Below are 22,007 nucleotides of genomic sequence, written 5' to 3' on the forward strand. Positions count from 1 at the left end.
TTTAAGGACTATAAATACAGTTTTTTACATGAATTAAATACATATATTTACTAAATGTTATTAAATATTTGTATATAACCACTTACCGACTTTTCTATGTCTTACCGGTTTTGACCACAAAGTTAATGCTTTCAATATTAATAGTAAATATGTTTACATTAACGTTTCCCATTACGTAAAAGAAATAAACTATTCTTGTGTACATAATAGGGAGTGACGTCTTACAATAGTTTATTTTAATTATTAATATTTTTATAATAAAATATATAAATTACAAAAAAATTACAAACAATGTTTTTAATCAGTGCTACATAAAGAAGAATTATAAATGTAACTTTTCACTTCTTTCTTAAATATATTGTATTCCTGACTGTACTTTTTATTATCTTTGATCATTTCATTAAAGAAAAATATTCCTCTGTAAGTATAATGATGTTGTGCTGTAGTTGTTTTTAATTTGGGAATTAAGATATTACCACCTGTTCTAGGTCCCGTACATTAACATAGTTCACTTCAGCCTCGTGGTGAAATGGTCAGCGCGTTTGCCTACCACGCAAGAGTTCTCGGGTTCGATTCCCAACATGGTTGACATGAAATATTTATTTAAAAGGGTGTTTTCACACTAGAATATTTTATAGTCGGACTGGTATCTGAAGCGTAAGACTAATCACCTTACCTTAATGTAAAAAATTGATCGATATGCTGCGATTGGTGTACTTTTTGTTAAGCATTCATTAATCGAACAGCCTAGCCATCAATGCCGGCATTCAATGAACAATGAAAGCATCCACCCCTTTCCCGAAACTGTTCATAAAGACTTGTGTCTTTCTTCAGTTTCGCGTATCACTTTAAGCGAAAATTTAATATTTCCTTACAATCAAACCGCGAAAATAACAAAACAAAGTAACTTTAAAAGCTTTCATTGTACCCCTCACTGCAGTATTGTTAATTTGTGATCAATCAAATACACGTGGTCAGCACAATCACCTTTTTCTAATTTCCCAGTATGACAGTGAAGGAATACAGTGTTAGTTCCAAATTGAGACCGCGGCCGCACGCTCCAGATCCCGCCTCGGAAAGAAAGAAGAACGTAGTAATACAAACAAATCAAACAACGACACGAAACCCAAATACATATAGGAAACATTGGAATAATTTGCCCTATACAACATGTACTCGAGCAACAGAAGAAAAACAATACGTATCTATACCAAATCACAGGGGAACATCAAATTATCAAGACACTACTGGCAAAATACTACTACTACTACTACTTTCTTTAATGAAATGAACAAAGATAATAAAAAGTACAGTCAGGAATACAGTATATTTAAGAAAGAAGTAAAAAATTACATCTATAATTCTTCTTTATGTAACACTGATTGAAAACATCGTTTATATCTTTTTTGTAATTTATTTATGTTATTCTAAAAACATTATTGATTAAAATAAAATAATCTATTGTAAGACGTCACTCCCCATTATGTACACAAGTATTGTTTATTTATTTTGCATAATGGGAAACGTTAATGTAAATATATGTATTTGATTAATGTAAAAAATTGTATTTAGTTGTAATATTGTATTTTTATTTGTTATTAATAAAAAAAATAAAAAAATCCTAACACAGATCGTAACATGATCCCTATCGAACCTAGGCGAAATTACTTCTCGTCATAATACTGAATCCCTCGCAAAAACCACTATCCTAATACCAACAGTAGAAACAATCCTATGCAAAGACCCTAATCGTCCTAATAATCTCTCAGACCTTAGAGCAGACAAACCGGGTCCTAGAACATAGTCGGCGCGTTGTTCTCTGGAGTTAATGAACAGCCAATATTCCTTTCTCGTACTAATACTTCCACGATCTAGTCAAGAATGAACGTGTCCATTAATTGTACGTCATCGGTAATACAGACAACAAATCCTTTTGCTAATTGAAGGTTCAATATTCTAATGAAGAAACTTTTCCATTATCTTTTCCAATAGCTCTTTAGATCTCCACATATAATTTATGCTTGATTTGGGAAATATAGCCGTACAAAATTGACTCCATCATTTTGAATATTACATTATGTTAGCATATTGCATGGGAGTGTACAGACAAACAAATAAACCTAACACAATCTTATAGTGCCGGATAAATGACAGATTCCGTTACCAATAATATTTTGAAGTTATCGGTGTTTCCTATGAATAATAACCGCTTCGCTTCCAACTCCGGGAAGAACTTCCTGACAAACCGACTTCTGGAGCGATGGAACAACCTTCCCGAGAAAGTGATTTGTGATTGAACACATCCATGTATAAAGTTTTCCATTTGTATTTCCATTCATATTTATTTGACGTTTAATCATCATTGTGGTCAGATATGAAGTATAAACGCATGCAAAAAATAAAATTCCCGAATTAATCAATCTCTAGGGTGTAGAGAAGATTGAGAATAGCACCCCAGTGCCTCGATTATGAACGCTATCTTCATCTGTATATATCGAGACGGTATACTTAACTTCTGTACTATCTGTGTCTTGCCTCGGTATGTTCTACCTGCTTGTCATATCCACATCATATGATCGAAACAAGCCAATGGAATGACCGCAAACAATTACTCCGCGTTCCTTACGTCATTAACATTTAAAATAGTTGTCATTTTTATTTTAAATAGGCTTCTGTAATAAAAAGTGTTCACTTCAAAGCGATTTTAGACTCCAATAAATTCCAATTCAAGCAAAAAATGCTCGCTTGAACATGAATTTTGCATGACTTTTGGAAATCACCTAGACGGTACACTTAACGATCGTCTGTATGTATCTACCGATCTGTACCGATCGACTACAAAGCCGGCTCCTATAACGTCTCGATACATACACTCGGAAAGATAGAAAAACAAATGGAAAAAATATAAGAACTAAATTATTGTTTTAGAGTGGTAACTTTCTGACGTATATAATCTGTGTCTGACGCCTAGATACTCTTATTTGTTAATAGGACAGAACCTAGCGACATTATTTCCACATCTAGGCGTTTGTTTCATTAAAGTGACAGTTATGTCAGAATTCAATTCGACTTCAAAACTTATTTATTTCTCTCTCATATTTTTAATTGGCTTTTAAGAAAAAAAGTGTCAGCCTCAAAACGATATTTTTTTTTAATAAATCATAATTAAAGGAAAAATTGCTCGGTGGAACAAAATTTTTGACACTTTTAATGCGTAGATAAACGTATCGAGGGGTTCTAGACTCGTCGGTATAAAATGATGTACTTACATCAAAACTTGATGGTGGGGGTATCGATACTGTACCTTTTGTCGGTCGAGAGACTTTTATCTTCAACTATGACGTCATACTGAAGCTATGTCATTTTAGAGCGTAGATATGTGTACCGTGACGTACGCTTCCCCTTGATTCATATCGATGTACCTACCCAAAACTTGAAAGTGGAGGGTCGGTAGTATATCTTTATAATTGCTAGAGGGAATTTATCTTCAACTATACCGTCAAGGTGAAGGTTTGACGTCTTTATCTTCCCATCATAATCGAGGCCCAGGGCCCGTATTATAATAGGAAGTTAACATTTATCTTGAATTTTATCTACAAAGTCAAATTAATTTTTCTACCTGGAAAATATAAGAAGTACACATTTTTATACATAAATACCCATTTTACTGCTTGTACTTTTAATATACTGATGAAGATGACGTTTCTAATTGCGGCCCAGGAACTGATTAATGACGAATATAGATGTTTCACTTTATGCATATGTCTTTCTCACACTAATGTTTGCATGTGTTAAAAAAATCATTAATTATCTTTTTTTAATTTTTTTTAAAATCTTAAATTTAATAAAAAGTTCATGTTTTTGTAAAATTCTAAACATATCTACTTTTACCCATCTAGTAAATGTTATCACTGTAACTCTCCAAAAAAAGAGACTAACTCTTGTGCTTGGAGGGTGACTTACGCTGTTTTAGTTGTTTATTTATGAGAGTTTATATATTTTTAAATACGAGTACATGAAAAGAAAAAAAAAACATAGGATATATAAAGAAAAAACATAAAACAATAATACATTCATACTAATTAAAATTTAATGTTGTTTTTACATGAGTTCAAAAAATTTCTTTAGATTAACTTTAAATTTATTTATTGATATATTATTTTTAATGGTTTTTAGTTCATTAGGAAGATTATTATAATTTTTTACACCTTTGAATACAAAGCTATTTTGACCATGACTTGTGTGGAATTTAGGAATTTTAATATTATGTAGGTATCTGAGTGACTTATTCATTTCATTTATCTCATTATTTTACATTGTTGAGGGCAACACAATATTTGATGAATATGAGATGCGGCTAGTAAGGTCAGCGCTTTCTTAATTTAAAATACACATTACATTCTGATTATATTTTCAATACAAATACATACATTGTCAATCTCCAAGTTGCTTATTCAATTGATACAAAACCCTTTTAAGCTTTTTTTATGTTGCATGTATTTTGTTTTTGTGTGTTGTATGAATAATTGATAATTGTAACATTGAGGTAAGGTTTTCAGTCTTAGGCTTCACGTGCCGGTCCAGGAACAGTAAAATATTGTAGTGACCTACCTTTAAATGACTTATTTCATGTTGACACTGCCAGGAATCGAACCCGTAACTTCAAGCACAGTTGGCAAATGCGCTAACCACTGCATCACAAGGTGGATTTACCCCCCACTAGATATTTGCCTGAGAGTAGCCATTGAGTCTTAAAATGCTCATTGAGAGTTGTGGTTCTATTTTTTTTTAAAAAGAGTTTTTAAAAAAATGTATTTTCTTTCGTAATAATTTTCACAAAAATTTCAATTCGAATGGGAATCATGAAGCGGATTTCGGGCCTTTGATACATGAGTCTGCGACACTAGCCACTGGACCACAACCCGAATATTTCACACACTGAACAGCTATATCTCCAGAGTGGCAGTTTTCAAACTGTTATTCTTATATAAATTTTAAATCCGGGAAACAGTTTTATAATTTACATATTGTACCAATATGGCACAAATCATCCTCATAAGGATGGATTAATTTTTTTTAATGCTTTTAAAAAAACTGTATTTTTCGTCCTAATGGACACAGACCCTAACAAGGCTGTACATTTTAAATACAAGTCTCCCATGTGAGGGGAGTTTTAAGTCAAAAAGGTCGAGCTCACTCCGGGTTGGTAATATTGAGAAACAACGATCCGACCAAGGTGTACCGTTTGTATTGCCAGTCTATTAATGAAGGCGGTTGGCTTTTTCTCCCGTAGGACAGCGGAGTGTCCCGGGGGGCGTCTCCCCTGACCAGCCAGGCGTCCCCGTCGTCCTGTGGAACCCTGGTCACCCTGAGCCATAGGAAGAACTCCAGCGTGGGCGTCGAGCAACTCAGCAAGACCAGCGGTGAGTGGTTTCACGATTATAAAATAAACTGAACTTTATCGCCGTACCCCCCTGCTGGTGCAAGAACACGGCTTCACAATTTTTCAGTCCTAAAAATACCATTCAGAAAAACATGTTTTTATTATGAAACTAAATTTTTTCAAATTTAAAAATGGGCAGCAAAAGTAAAACAAAATGGTAAAGGTTGTACGTCATTTTAAAGAAAATTTTCTGCTGTACAAGATATTGTGTTTGCTTTCATGTTAATATTAGTTTATTTGAGTTCATTCAAGCCTTCAAAATGCAACGTCAAGTAGATAAAACTGAGGGTTTTCGACACCTCTTCCTGCTCGCGTTCAATCGAGAAAATAATGCTGCCAAAACTGTTTGCGTTATTTCCGCAGTGTACAGTGAAGATGCTATGAATTATTTACTAATTTGTTTTTTTTATTTTTTATATTGTCCTACCGTTTTCCTCATTTGGAAAAAAACTGACGCAACTTATCACTAACATATTTGTCAATAATGTATTCTCCATGAACTCGCGGTGTCATGGTCAGCGCGTTTGCCTACCGTACAAGAGGTCTCGGGATCAGTTCCCGACATCTTTGATATGAAATATTTATTTGAACGGGTGTTTTTACACAATAATATTTCATAGTCCCTGAACCGGTACCTGAAGCGTACGACTGATCATCTTACCTTCATGTAACAGAAATGATCAAGATACGCTGCGATTGGTGTACCAATGCAGTGCCCTATGCACCATTAGGTGCGGATAAGGAATGATGATGATGTGATCTCTGAAAATTTTCTTTTGAATGATGTATAACTTTTACCATTCTGTTTTAATTTTGGTTCTCATTTTTAAATTTGAAAAAACCAGACAGCCTATAACACTTAATACATTTTTTTTACTAATTCATAATTTGGGTTAATTTTTTTTTTTAGAAATAATTTGAACAGTTCATTAAAATTTCATCTATCCTAAGTAGATCTACGACAACTTAATAATTGCAACAAAAGAATAGGTGTTTGGCGTCTTTGAAACTGAGTTTGAAAACTTAACACTTTGCATCCCGGAGCCGCGTAAACACGTGATTATATAACCACGCGTTGTGTCTTGGTCCCGTGGTTTACCACACAAAGCACAAAAAAAGGACTGAGACCCTGTATATGTGCGAACATTGCAATGGGGCTCTCCATAAAGGCCAACGCTGGCTAAACTATCATACAAAAATAACCTATTAAATTGTTTCAAATAAGTATGAGAAGTTTCAATTGATTCAACCCAGTATTTTCATAATTATGACAGGTTTAAGAATCCCTTCACAAAGCATGAAATTTCACAAAAATGGGCCGGGCACAGGGTAAATTCTATGTGTATTCGACCGGTGCTCAAAGTGTTAATACGAAAAATTGATAATATATATGCTTACCTCTTTTTCTTCTTTTATTGCCACTTCGCTCCATGGTGGCAATTTTTATCCAGCCGCTGCAAATATGGATCCGTAGCTACAATGGAGAGACTCTTAACTTTTAAAGCCAGTCCTTCAACTTTTCCTTGTAAAATAATTCTGAATTTTTTATACTTCACACAAAACCTCCAAAGTACTCTAGTTTTCTTTTCTTGATTGTGTTAAGTATTTACTTTCTTTTCGTAAAATGTAGTTCTACAAGTAATTTTCGGCTTTAACATTTAAAAATGATTTTCCAGGTCTGAACGGTTTACGAAACATCGGCAACACGTGTTTTATGAACAGCGTTATACAATGTCTCTCCAACACTCGTCCCCTTATGGAGTATTCTGGAAACCCTGAACAATTCAACCCTGACATCAACACCACACTCAGTTGTATGAAGGGCGCTCTAATCAAAGGTAATTGTTTTATTTATTGAAGCGTGACGGCTATCCTTAGAAAAATTTGTGTACCTGGGAAGTATATTTACAAGCATTACAACTACCCATTCTAGATGACGCTGATGATTCCTTGACTGATTTGAGCTGTGAGCAACTCGATAAACTTGAACGACTTCAGAATACATTCATAAGGTATATTTTTGGTCTTAGGAAATATGACCACATTTCTGATTGCCGTAGGCAACTGAAATGGCCCAAAACTAGACAGCGGACAGATTATCATTCCCTCTCGCTTCTGTTCACTGTACTTCATAGTCCTAACGCTCATATATACCTCCGTGAAAAATTTCAACGTCTATCAGTTCATGGTTTACCTCTGTGTTCTAATTCTCAAAGCACTCTCTTAATACCAGGGGCGAACCGTGTATAGAAGCGATTATGCGCCGCTTACCATTATATTTGACTGACAATAATAATGTTTTACTGTAATTTTATTTACAGAAAAACAAATAAATAATTACTATTTATTTTTAATCATTTCCACCGTTTGTTTCTTTATCATAATATAAATATTGATATTAATAAAGCGCGCCCAGCGCCTGCGGTGAGCCAAGAAACTAGCCGATTATTCCAGCTTATTTTTTCATACTGTCTTAACCCCAGTGCGGGTTTTTCTCCTATATTAAACTTGCAGATTACACAAATTATTTGAAGATTCTTGATTTGGAAAACAGTATTTCAAACATTATTTATATATAAGGGCTATTTTTCTTTGAGATGGTACTTTTGATATAAGACCATTTACTTTCATGCGTCATATTGCAGGACACATGGCTCTCGACGTGGCCGTTTTTAGAACAATTCGGCCAGTTGACATTTCAATTGAATATTTAATATCGACTGAATTCGTTGTGCTATTTTTTAATGAGTTATGTATTGAAGTAATGGATAATACATCACGAAGTTACGTTGTTTGAGTTGATTTCATGGATAAGAGTTGTTGTATCACACAGAAAACAAAAAAAATGTACGTTAAATGATACCAAAATAAAAGTTGTATGATTTTTCAGCATTCTCTACAGTAATTTCTGAACTGTGGCGCGAGGGGGAATCCGACAGTGTTGTGAACACAACGGCCCTCAAGGCGCAGATCCAAAGATTCGCCCCACGCTTTATGGGCTACAGCCAACAGGACGCGCAGGTATTGCATTTTTCAAATAATCATATATTTTATTTAAATTTTATTGATAAACCCTTACGGATTACATACATTTAACAAAATGTTTTCACTTTTAAAATTCACATTCTACTGTTAATAATAATATTTTTAACATCTTTTGTAAAGGTTGCCTGAGTCTTTTGTTTAGTTTTGTCTGGTAGTTTATTGTATAATTTCAGTCCATGGTTTATAAGTCTCGATTGTCCTTTTCTCGTTTTAAAAGATTGTATATGATATTTTTCCGATATTCTTGTATTGTGTTCATGTTTGCTACAATTTTTTTCAAGTTTTAATTCTTCGTCTACAATTACATCAGTGGCTAATTTATGAATAAATTTTAAAGATTCTAGTTTAAAGAGTTCAGTTACGTTTAATTGTTTAGTTTGTTCAAAAAGTTCTTTAGTTGCTGTTAGATAGGGAAGGTCATATACTAACTTTAATATTTTATTTTGCTGTCTTTGTAGTCTGTTTATGTCATTTTGATATCCTGTTCCCCATAGTAGTTGCATATAACATATTTTAGTTTTAACATATGCTTCATACATTAAAATTTTTTCCTTTATTGGAACAAAGTTTTTGATTTTAAAAAATAGACTCGATAAAGTTGCCACTTTGCTAATTAAATTGTTGATATGAATTGTCCATGTCAATTGTCTGTCTATTGTTAATCCTAAGTATTTAACATGTTCAATTTCAGTTAGTCGTTCATTATTTATGTAAGCATCTACTTTGTGACATTTTTTTCTAGATTCAAAATGGATTTAATTCAATATTTGTGTTGGCATAAGTTGTGTCCCTTTTTTCCAAATTTAATTATGAGCACTAAAAGTAAAACAAACTGGTACTGTTACCCGAACATGCAAAACCATGACCCAAAAAGATTTGACTCATTTCATAGTCACACCCTAAAACTCCTGCACCAAGTTAATAACAAAGACAGTAATATGAATAATATAGAAATAATAGAAATTCACAAAAATTTAAATTCTGAGAACAACACAATTTACAAGTTTTAAGCAAATATATTATTTTCATACTTACGCACCCATACAAACGCACCCTCTCCCTCTTTCATTCCCACACGCACATGTATCCTCTCCCTCATTCATTCACGCATACACACATTCACATACACATGAATACAAACGTCACACAAATAAATTACTAAACTTCTTTTCTTATATATTATGTGTCATTATATTTACAGTGGATTTTTTTAATTGGCTTTAGTATTGTTAAGATTTTTCTAATTATTTTGTTTATGTAATAGCTGTAAAAATCCCAAATAAAATGAAATAAATAAAATAAATAAATAATAATCACACATTTAACCACCCCTCGCCTTTATTGACTATGTTCCCTTTGCGACCCCCCTCACCCCACTCACCCTCCTAGACACGCGTCTGTGAACACTCTCTTAGCCGAGCGATGTCTTCCCACACATTAAATCTTAGACTTGATTATTGCAACTTCCACTTATGTGCTAAATTTTAAGAAATAAATTCGACTTAACGTCCTGTCCCTCATTGATCATGTTTTCATATCTGTACTTTAGATAACTATCCATTTATATGCTAACACCTTAGATAAGGGGAAAAAACCCTCCTGCTCTAAGTTTCACTGATTAATTTGTTTATTTTTTGTTTAAATTCTATGACACTGTGAACAATATTCTGTGTTTACTATATTAGTTTTATATCACCCATCGATGGGAGGAGTGCTCTCCCGAAACTATAGTTGTATTCTTGTAAAAGAATAAATTATGCAACACTAATAACAAAGTTTTATTTTCATAATAATTTAGAAGTTATTTAAAATTAATCAGGTAATATTATGTTGAGAGGTAGGGGGGTGCATAATAATGAAAAAGTGCTTGAATTAAATTTCAATGTATATTTTATAGTTTTTAAAACAAATGGAGGATAAAAATCCTTATAATTAAACAAAATATTTTACACTTATTTATTTACAAATTAAAAAAAAAAAAATTATTACACTTCGACCGGTTTCGAGGTTATCTTTGAAAAAGATCAAGAGGTTTGTTCTATAGGAACAATACCCTACACTAAATATATCAGATACGTGGGAATAACTATTGCCGAGTTCATGAAGTCTGTTTAATACGGCATCACAAGTATACACCGTCCGTGAATTGTTGCTACAAGACGGTGGCACCTGTCTAGTCATTCTTCCAGGCACCCTGAAGTTGTTGAATAGTTCAGGGCAATCCCATATTGAATTTACAATAAATTTAAAAGGTCTATAATTTTTCTTCTATCGTTAAGTTTTAACAAATTTAATGTTTTTAGTAAAAAATCGTAATTTAGAAATTCATGACTGATTCTAAGTTTGAAATTTATATACCGTAAGAATTTTTTTCGGACTCTTTCAAGAGAATTTTGGTGACAGTTGTAGTAAGGAGTAAGGAGTCCATATTGTAGAGTTATACTCTGACTGGCTTCTCACTAATGAAGTATTCGTCAACTTCAATCATTCAATTCAACTTCATCATCTTCTGCGTCTGTTGTCAATTTATGGTTTGGACATTTTACCCAGAACAATAACATAGATTTTAACCAGCGTTCCCCTGAAGATGCTGCTTCTTTTACGGCATAAAGCGTCACATCCACATAAATACTGTTTCGCCCTTTCCAGGAGTTCTTGCGATACCTTCTGGAAGGATTGCACGAAGATGTGAACCGAGTCACCGTGAAGCCTAAACCGATTCTGACAGAGATTGATGATAATCTAAGGTAAATTTTTGGATTACATTTTCTAATAAATATCGCTTTTTTACTATCTCATTCTAATAGGCGACGGTAGTCAATGTCAACCGATCTTAAAAAAAAAACATATTTCAACAGAGATGAAGAACTTTTAAGATAAGGTAATATTGAAGTCTAGGCATCTACAGGGCTTATGACCTGTCAATGGCTGGTTTCAGTGGCCACATTACACACTGAGTAACATTCACCATTCTGCCCATATTCGAACATATATATTCCTTCAATTCTTTCATCTGTTGATGTTTGTGAAGGTAAAGAGCTGAAACCTTCATTTATGCGGGTGAGATTCATCTAATTGAATTATTTCACCTACATACTAGGCAACGCCTGAAAATGTTATTTTTTCAATTTCTATACTTCTTCATGGACCAGGTGGATTTGTCAACAATATTTTGAGTTTGTCCAAATTTTTGTAGACAAGGACTGGATTCAACTCCCTAGGGAGCCGTTTATATTAACATATTACAACAGAGATGAAGAACTTTTAAGAAAAGGTAATATAGAAGTCTAGGCATCTACAGGGCTTATGACCTGTCAATGGCTGGTTTCAGTGGCCACTTTACGCACTGTGTAACATTCACCATTCTGCCCATATTCGAACATCTATCCATCCAGCCCTTGTCTACAAAAATTTGGACAAACTCAAAATATTGTTGTTAAAAAAATCATTCTCTATTTTTTGTGTTTTTTTCCAAACCAGAATTTTCCCATTGATAAGCATGTCAATGCGCAAGTTTTGAGCCGTTTTTGAATTCGATAATCGGAAAAATCGCTGCTTTTGACCCATTCTAATAGTTTTTATAAGTATTAAAATTTTTTCAACAGAGAGGGAAAACATTTGTGAGAAGCGAATATGGAAGTCTAGGCATTTACCTCTCCCTCTCTGTTGAAATAAATTTAAATATGAATAACTCCCTATTTAATATAACATATAGATTACAAACATATATTCAATACGCACATATTATAAAAAAAGAAAAAAATACATGAAAGAGACTCATGTTAAAGTAGTAGGAGAATCCTGCTCCGGAAAACCCCTTCGGATACATGGAACAGATCAATATCCAGAGCAATGTTGTTCAGCATAGCGGTAGCCCTTCCAACAGGCATAACCGTAGGCAAGTTGGTCCTGTATATCGGAATATGAAACAATCTATGCTGACGCTGTTTTGGGTAATTATCAGGAACATACAAACCAACGCTCATCTTATCGATCATACCGCGCAACAATGGATAAAAATGTGTAGTCAAATACACATTCCTTCTAGTCTCTAAACTGTTGTAGCCGAGCATACCCCGGAGAAACTCGGTCGGGTAGAGCCGAGGATAATACCCGCACTCTCTCATGTAGAGATATCTCAGAAAGTCTTTTGGATTTTCTCTATCATAGGAGAGTACTTCAGTTCGTGTGGCCCCCAAATCATCGAGACACTCTCTGAATGAGTCTACGTATATTACTGAGACCATCTTGCGCTATTTATGCCACTGAAAATACGACACAAATGCGCATACTTACGCATACGCAAAGTTGTTTATTTATGTTTTGAGTAGTCGTACAAGTGTACTGTTGATACCATCGACGCAGGCATACACATTATAGGGCGGGCCGAAATGATTTTTTTCCGAATTTTGAAATAAAGGGGGTCTAAAAAGTTGCCTTCTGAATGAAAAACTCAGAATGCAAAAAATATTCGATAATACTTTTGGCCTTCAACCAGAGCTTGAAGTTTTCGAAAAAGTCGATTTTTTGCACAAAACCGGCTGTCATTTCGTATTTAAGTAAGAAAATCAGTCCAATTAAATTTTATAATGTGCATTAAACCTTACTAAATAAGAATTTAAGGGCGTGAGTTGCCTTTTGTTTCGTAATAAATGGGTAGCATTGCTTTAACAGGCTATTGTTTTCGTCAATATTAGCCAGGCGCTCAACAGAATCAGTTCCGCGGAGTGTAAACTTTTTGCATTTCGGTAGTTTCAAAACGTTTTCGTATTTGTAATGTGATTAAGTTATTTCTTTACTAACAAAAAATAATTTTATCAACACAGATAATTAACAAAATGTTCAGACAGTGATAAACTTCAAACCTCGGTTGAGGGCCAAAAGTAGTATGGAATATTTTTTAAAATAATTTTTACGTTCAATGTGATCCAAAATGCAACTTTTTAGACCCCTTTCACTTTGATGTCTAAAAAAATAAAAAACCTCATACATCATCGGCCCACTCTAATACACAAGGAACATTTTCTCATATAAATCGTAGAATTAATATAAATGCAGTTATTCTGTTAAGTCCGCCCCTCAAATATATATCGTACGCTGGTATTTCTGGGGCTAATGCGTAGGGCGTTGCTTGATGTGTTGTAATGTTTCAGCGATGCTCAAAAGGCTCAGGAGTCGTGGCAGCGTTACCTGCGCATGGAGGATAGTCGCGTAGGGGACATATTTGTAGGCCAGCTCAAGTCCTCGCTGCGATGTACCCACTGTAATCACACTAGCGTCACATTCGACCCCTTCTGGGATCTAAGGTAAGATTTCTTCTCACTGATTATTTATTAACTCGATCGATGATTTCCTAATCCCCACCTGATGATGCAAAGGACACTTCCCTGGTATATAGAATGTAGCAAATATCAATCATATGTAGCATAAAGGAAAGATTATCAGTTGTTCACGTCAGTTCAGTCAAATGCACAAACCAGTACACCATGAGGTATCTCCGTATTTTTATTCTGAAAAATTGGGGGTCAATTTAAGAAAGAAATTTTGTTTATTAAGAAAAACAACAGCAATACAAAAAAATATACACAACATTATAAAAAAAACATAAAATAAAGCCAAATCAGATTTCCACATAAATACAATTATAAAAATCCAGTTCAGTTAGATATAATTCATAGAAGTGCATGTGTGCGAGTTTTTTTTTTTGTGTGAGGATGCGTGTGTAAAAAAGTGGAGTTTGGTTTTGGTAGGTATGTGAATATGTGTGTGATTGTATGTGGGTGTGAGGGTAGGTTTAGGGACAGGGTAAGTGTGTGTTTGATAGGAGTGAATAGAAACAATTAAAATTTATAATGTAAAAATATTATTTTTTTGTAACGAAACATAATTTTTTTCAAATAATAGTTTTTTTAATTTTGGTTTTAAAAGTGAGTTTACTGCAGTTAAATATGTCTATGTTATTGAAAAATAAATTATAATTACGCGTCAAGCGAATCAGAGGAGAGTTCTGTGCATAGTTGGTGCGAACTGTAGGTACATGGAAAAGAGATAGATTCGTGTGACGGGTGCGGTAGCCAGGTACGTTAAGGGCCAACTCAGAAACCAGAACAGGACTATCAAGACGTCCATTAAGAATGTCATGTAAAATCCCCATATCTAATAACAAACGACGATCCTCAAGACTAAGTATATTATGTTTATGACAAGAAGTTTTATAGTCAATGCCATACATTATAAGCTCCCGACGTCACTGCGACACTGTCACCCTGAAGATCTATTGTGACAGGTCCCCGTAAATTAGTATTATTTACTATAATAACTCACGGCCGCCGTGGCCAATTTGTACAAAATTAAAGTTATATAATAGAAAGAAAACATAGTTAATTAGTAAAACAGTGAAGTATAGAAGAAAACTAGTAAAAAAAAGATGCATTTTAGGTTTGTAAATCTTACATAGCCACACAAATTCAGCAAAAATAAAAATAAATAGACCTTTATATGAGTATATTATACAAACAGACTGAATCTCCGGTTCATCGGTTATTTATTTATTTTACATAAACGACATAAATTGCCTTTAACATATATTGAACATAAATATGAAAAAAAAAAAATACATATATAAAAACATAACAAAATTTTTTAAAATTGCATAACTATAACAATAGTAACAAGTAGGTAAATACACATAAGCAACCAATACACATAAGCATATAAAGAAAAGTTTAAGAATAATATTGCGAGAGAAAAAAAGAAATCAGACTCGTTTTATAACTATCAAGTCCAGAACTAAATATATCAGCCTTGTCCTCATACTGATTGCCATATCTATGGAGCCTAGGGATAGGCGAGTGCATGTGATAGTCGGTCCTAGAACTAGCAGAACAAAAAGGAGATTTGTGGCGGGTATGTCGACCAGGTACACGGAAACACACCAACTCCAGCAAATTTGGACAATCAATTAATGAATTGATCACCTTAAAAAGTAATATTAAGTCAGTTAGGATTCTTCTATCAGAAAGTCTTAAAAGATTTGCCGAAGACAACAATTGATTATAATTAAATAAAGCAGCTGGAATATGAAGTTTAAAATTAATATTGTTTAATTATTGTTGCAAAGTCAGTAGTACCCACTTCCTATGTACAACAGAATGAGCACGAACCTATCTATAGTCCTTAAAATACAGCTTGATTAAAATAACAGCTGCCAAATTAATGTCACTAGTGATGGGAAATTACTTATCACTGATCATGTACCGATCAAATCGATTTTATCAGGTTTTTCATGCAAACATGAAACTCTGTTTCCGAAAATCGATATATAAACGCAAAATCAAGCCTATTATAGTGTGTTTAAGACAATTAATCACCAAAAAATAAGACATTTTTACTTTTTTCATGAACAACATCAAATGATTTTTTTTTTATTCGATCAACTTGCATTGATCAATTTGTCTCATTTCTCATATATTTGCAAAACGATGTAACCTTGTAAGAACGTCGTTAATAATTAGGTTTATTTTAGTTTTAAAGCTAATTTTATATATTTATGTTGATTTATATGTCGAGCATTGTATTAAAAAATAAATTAACATACCAGACAAATGATTTTTCGTGTGTCAATATAAATCACTCCTTAAACGTGACTACAAAGTTATGATGTCACTTTTGCTGACAACTGTCATTCTAATCAAGCTATATTTTAAGGACTACAGGTAGCGAGTATGACTGCTGACTATTAAAAAAGATTTTATTAAAGAAGATTCTCAGTGTCTCATTTGAATTATTTTCATCATTATTAATTATCTCCATTGTTCTCAAAATAATATTAATTTAATTGATGATTTTTATAAAATGTTTATTTTAGTTTACCAATTCCGAGTAGAACGGGACCACTGAAGCTATCACAATGCCTCTCGCACTTCACAAGAGAAGAAGAATTGGATGGAGATGAGAAACCTGTAAGCCACCTTTTTATCACCTTTTTACACTATGACTTTATATTGTTAGTGAATAATTGGAAAAATTCACCTACTTTGGAGACCGAACCTTTCGAAACTATTATTAATTTGGTAAGGTGTTTTAGTAAAATATCAATGTCATCAAATGCCAGATATGAAATTAAAATTTTACTCATAACACACTGTAGAAATGAAATATTAACAAACAATATATTTTTCTTATAAAATTCATCATCATTCCCTTTCTGCACCTGATGGTGCATAGGGCACTGCATTGGTACACCAATTGCAGCGTATCTTGATCATTTTTGTTCCATGAAGGTAAGATGTTAGAGACGTCCCTTCTTTATTTACATTTAAGTCAAGATTGAAATGTCACTATCTAAATATTTAAGTTGTTCTTTTATCTTTCTTTTTTCCTTCCCATCCCCTCTCCTCTCTTACAGTATAGTGTTATTTTTTTAAATTTCTTTTAGTTAATCCTTGTTTTTAATTTTGTATAAAATCGTAACATTCAATATGTCCATGTACTTGAAATTTTCTCAAACTGAACGGTTTGGGTAGGTAGGAAGAAATTGCCTTAAGGCAATATGCCTGCCTTTATATGTATATATAGTGTTAAATAAATAAATAAGATGATCAGTCTTACGCTTCAGGTACCAGTCCAGGGACTATGAAAAAAACACCCTTTTAAATAAATATTTCATATCAACCATGTCAGGGGTGGTATTACAAATGTTCTCGCGGCCGTATCTTCTCGTGTATTTACACACAAAATATATGAGAAAAACTGTTTTCTCGCACTACGAGAGCGTTTCAGAATAGCACCCCAGAAATCGAACCCAAGACCTCTTGCATGGTAGGCTTACGCGCTGACTACGAGCCGATAAAATTAAAAATATATAATTCCACAAAAGTGGGTTTGCATAGTTTTATTACAACTATTTTTTTTTATTTGCTAAAAAACCTGCTATATTTAATTTATTTTTTTGGATGGTAAATTTACAAATTAACTTAAATTTACTTACTAGTAAAACAATATGATTAATTAATAATTTTTTTTTATTTATTTACAATTTTATAAAACCCGTTAGGGTTACATTAGAAATTTAATATTGTCTAGTCATTTTATGTCTCGTCTAGTCTAGTTAGTTCAATCATCATGTGCTTAAACTAATAAACTACATAATATAATATCTTAATTAAATATATCCAAAAATCAAATATTACGAAACTAGTTGGTTCGTATTTCATTTGTGAAAAATAAAACTGTTCTTTGCGATTTTAAAGATATGTAGCAATATTTTTACATTGGTTATTCAGTAGCGAGCATTGAAATGTTTTCACCTCTAAAATAATATTTTTTTCATATATCCCATTTTTTATTATATTATTGATAGTTCTCAATTCCGTATTGAAAAATGAAATGTCTGGTTTAGGTTTTAGGACTTACCCACCCATGTTATTTATGTTACTGTCACAAGCAGCCACGTTAATTTTCAGTTACGAAGGGCAAAATCTATGGTCTTGCCTAAATATAATTAGGGCAAGGCGACTCGTTACCATTCTGCGGTCTCTGCCCGCATTTGTCCACAGCAGTTACAAAAGTGGGATAATTTTCCCTATTTCCAGACGTGCTCCAAATGCGGCGTGCGGCGCAAGTGCCTCAAGTGGTTCACCATCCAGAAGTTCCCCCGCGTGCTGGTCCTCCACCTCAAGCGCTTCTCCCCGCAGGAGCGCTTTCGCGGAAAGCTCAACGTGCAGGTGGAGTTCCCGCTCACCGGGCTCGACCTGGGCCCGTGCGCCGCCCGCGGCCGCGACGGGCGCGCGCTCGACTACAGCCTGTACGCCGTCAGCAACCACTCTGGTGAGGGATCCGTCAATGCGTCTAGTCTTATCGTAGTGAAAGATCAACTTCTTTTGGCTGCCGCCGTTAACTTAAGTTTCCCAATTAGGAAGTTCAGTGCTATGGGAAATTTAAAAGTGTTTTGTCGCTTTCTATCATCTGCAATTTCACCTCAATCACAGGTGGTTTAACACTGGAATAAATTGCCGAGCCTATAGTCCTTAAAATATAGCTTGATTAAAATGACAGCTGCCAAACTAATGTCAATAGTAATGGGAAATTACCGATCACTGATCATGTACCAATCAAATTGATTTTATCAGTTTTTTCATTTTTAACTCTTGAAATGATATAAAAACGCAAAAACAAGCCCATTATAGTGTGTTTAAGACAATTCACCAAAAAATAAGACATTTATACTTTTTTCATGAACAACATCAAATGAATTATTTTTTTATTCGATCAATTTGTCCCATCTCTAACGTTTTTGCAAAATGGTGTAACCTTGTAAGAACGTCGTTAATAATTAGGTTTATTTTAGTTTTAAAGCTGATTTTATATATTTATGTTGATTTACGTGTCAAGCATTGTATTGAAAAAATAAATTTAACACGCCAGATACGAATGATTTTTCATGAGTCAATATAAGTAACTCCTTTGACGTTACTACAAAGTTATGTCGTCACTTTTACTGACAAATGTCATTCTAATCTAGCTATATTTTAAGGACTCTAGTAGTGTTATAATATAATATGTGGTAAAAATTACAAAGTTTTTCATTTTAAATAAATTCATTATGATGAGCTGTTGGACTCGCTCCACATCACTGCTGCTGCTATTAAATTAGCTATCCTTTCCATCGAATGGTCATTCCCTCAATTCCCCTCATTTTGATTTCTATGCATCTTTACTTATTTCTTTTTTCTTTTCTATTTTATAATTAAATTATTAGTTAAATAATTGTGATTATATTTTAAATACTTTTTCTTTTTTTTTTCTTTTATTTAGGAAACATACAGTACAGTTACATAGTTTATATTTTACACAGTTAGACGTAACTCTAATGGACCGGTGAAGTTTCCATATTATAAAGTAATTATATCTAAGGTTATTAATTAAAGTACAAAAAAGAGAAGAAAAATAAACATAAATAGAAGTTGTTTAAAAATCAAAATTAAAGTTAAAAAATGAAGAAAATTTGTAAAAGTAATTCAAAGTTAAGAATTAAAATAAAGAATGAAAAACATGCTCAGATGTAAAAATAAAATAAAATAATAACATTTTTTTGAAAAGGAAAAACATAAATATACACATACACATTTTAAGGGATTCAAAAAAACGATGGGAAGAATCTTTGAATAAGAAAATAAATTTATGTCAATTTAAAAAACATCTTCAAAATTAATGACACATAGTAAGAGCAGCAATATATTGATTTTATATACATATACAATATAAGTAATGCAAAGTAGTTTAAAAGTATAAAAACATGTCAATGCAGCAGAGAAAAAAGAAAGAATAACAGGTATAGGTAATATTTAAAATTTGGAAAAGCAATATAAGGAGAAGATTTTAAACCAAAGGTAGTTGATAAAATTTCAGTAAAGCGATTTTCGCAGTAATACAAATTTCAGTGGAAAAATTTGATTAAAAATTATGTACTTCTTAACCAAATATTGTAAGATAAATAAATAAATAATTTATTCCTTATTGCATACAAGTGGTCACATAAACTGTGACATTGCAAAGCTGATCATTTTTATTAAATTTTTCATACATTTTTGAGAAACTTGTGCGCCCTATTAAATGCTCTTATTTTTACCACGTGTAAGAAAACATTTTTATATCTGACTTCCCATGGCACTGAACTCTTTCGTTATCGTCAGCTAGAAAATTCAATTTTGCCCGGGTTTTTGGTTTCGTTGAATCGGCTTGATGGGGCAAATTTACACGTATATAGTGTTGTTGCATCATCGAGGTTTTCATTGCTTTTGGTTCAGACGCAGACACAATATCCACTGATCGCCCGGCCTGGAGATTGGACATATTGTAGATGTAAATTTTGTTTAATTTATTTGGTTTTAATTTCTAGGCACAACATATTCTGGGCATTACACAGCATACTGCAAACATCCATACAATGGAGAATGGCACGAGTACAATGATTCCAGGTATGACAATTATTCTATTTTCTCAAACGTGTTTAAATATAGTCGAATCTAGTGAAATAAAAAATAGAAATTTAACAATTTTTTTTTTAAAAATATGTCACAAAAATTTTGAATCATTTCATCACAGCAAACCCTTAATTGAACGTATTTATGCAGAAAGCAGTCGGTCCACAATTTCGGAAAAATGAGATATTGATGTTATCGGGTGCAGTAAGGTCGATTCTATGTTCTGCTAAAAACAGCCAGACCGCTTTCATATAAAAAAACTGTATTAATCACCTCGGGAAAGGGTATCGATCATAAAAACGGCATTTCTCAATTTGCAGAAAACACCCACAAAACTAGAAAAATCTTATGGCTTTAAAAATCCTTTAAACTGGTCAAATACACAATAAGATTCTTGTTTGTAATATATAAAAAAATTTATGTATTCATTGTTTATCGTTTGTTAAAGTCAAAAACATTCAAACTATTGTGTAGATTTTATAATTCACTCTTTTTACAAAATGGCTATTATCTCAGTTTCAATTTTCTATATCTGGCTGCTTTCTGTGTTTACCAATTGGAAAATTGTAAATTGGAAAATTGTTTCCAGGCGTTGCCTAGTAGGTGATTTGGTTCAGCCGGATGAATCTCACCCACGTGATAAAGGTTTCAGCTCTTTTACTTCACAAAAGTCAACAGATGGAAGAGTTGAGGAAATGTGGATGTTCAAACATGGGCAGAATGGTGAATGTTACACAGTGTGTAAAGTGGCCACTTAAACCAGCCGATGACAGGTCATAAGCCCCGTAAATGCCTAGACTTCCATATTCCCTTCTCAAAAGCTTTTTCCCTCTCTGTTGAAATAAATTTAAATAAATTCTTGTTCACACTTTTAAGAGTTATATAAAATATTGTCTTTCCTTCGCAGGGTGTCCCCGATTTCTACGAAGAACGTCTGTTCGTCAGAAGCGTACGTCCTATTTTACGAGATGTCAGACGGCGCATCGTCCTCCTAGCGTAACAAATGACCGTGCGCGTTGTATTAATCATTCTCTCCGTTCACAAAAGACGATGCGTCCGTCGTCGACTTCACAAAGAGGAAACAAGACAGCGAGACGAACGACGCAGTTCAGAAGTAACTCTATCCAAAATGGTTTTATTTATAATAATTTATGCAAGAAAAATTTTAAAAGATGTCCCGAATATTTATGTATAATATTGATAGCGACTACATAAACTACCGCATGTTAAAAATATTGACTTATTATGACAGTCTTACAATGAGGAAATTCAGTGTTTTTTTTTATTATTGGTTAAATAGATCAAAACAATATATTTGTATCATATTATCTCTATGATTTTTTTAAAGTTTTATAATTTTAAAACTAAACTTTGAGTTTTCTTGACATTTAAAAAGAGAACCCTGTTCCCTTCGAAACATGGGTACCCGGAAACCGGAAAACACATAATTGATTGGCTGGCTGTTCTTTAGAAGTAGTTCATTTTTATTCATGTTTTGTAACAATATTTCGAGTTTTTTCTAAATTTTTGTAGAC

General features: G+C 33.1%; 1 protein-coding gene across 6 annotated transcripts in view; it reads left to right on the top strand.

Annotated features, from left to right (window-relative positions):
- Positions 1–21,635, top strand: part of LOC148278886 (ubiquitin carboxyl-terminal hydrolase 2-like) — a 60,220-nt gene extending 38,585 nt beyond the window's left edge. For 5 of the 6 annotated variants that reach the window (XM_088230730.1, XM_088230732.1, XM_088230735.1 and 2 more), the window contains 9 exons: positions 5,294–5,423; positions 7,120–7,281; positions 8,334–8,464; positions 11,138–11,235; positions 13,642–13,794; positions 16,356–16,449; positions 18,082–18,316; positions 20,388–20,466; positions 21,380–21,635. In XM_088230730.1, coding sequence (XP_088086856.1) covers positions 5,294–5,423; positions 7,120–7,281; positions 8,334–8,464; positions 11,138–11,235; positions 13,642–13,794; positions 16,356–16,449; positions 18,082–18,316; positions 20,388–20,466; positions 21,380–21,467 — 1,170 coding nt within the window. In that variant the 3' untranslated portion in view covers positions 21,468–21,635. Of the gene's footprint in view, positions 1–5,293; positions 5,424–7,119; positions 7,282–8,333; positions 8,465–11,137; positions 11,236–13,641; positions 13,795–16,355; positions 16,450–18,081; positions 18,317–20,387; positions 20,467–21,379 lie in introns of those variants that run through there. The other variant, XM_088230734.1, reaches the window with a different exon arrangement.
- The last annotated feature ends 372 nt before the right edge of the window (positions 21,636–22,007 follow it).

Source organism: Micrasema longulum, unplaced genomic scaffold (assembly GCF_059751315.1).
Source record: "Micrasema longulum isolate JH-2025_06_02 unplaced genomic scaffold, ASM5975131v1 h1tg000812l, whole genome shotgun sequence".
Taxonomy (NCBI): Eukaryota; Metazoa; Arthropoda; class Insecta; order Trichoptera; family Brachycentridae; genus Micrasema; species Micrasema longulum.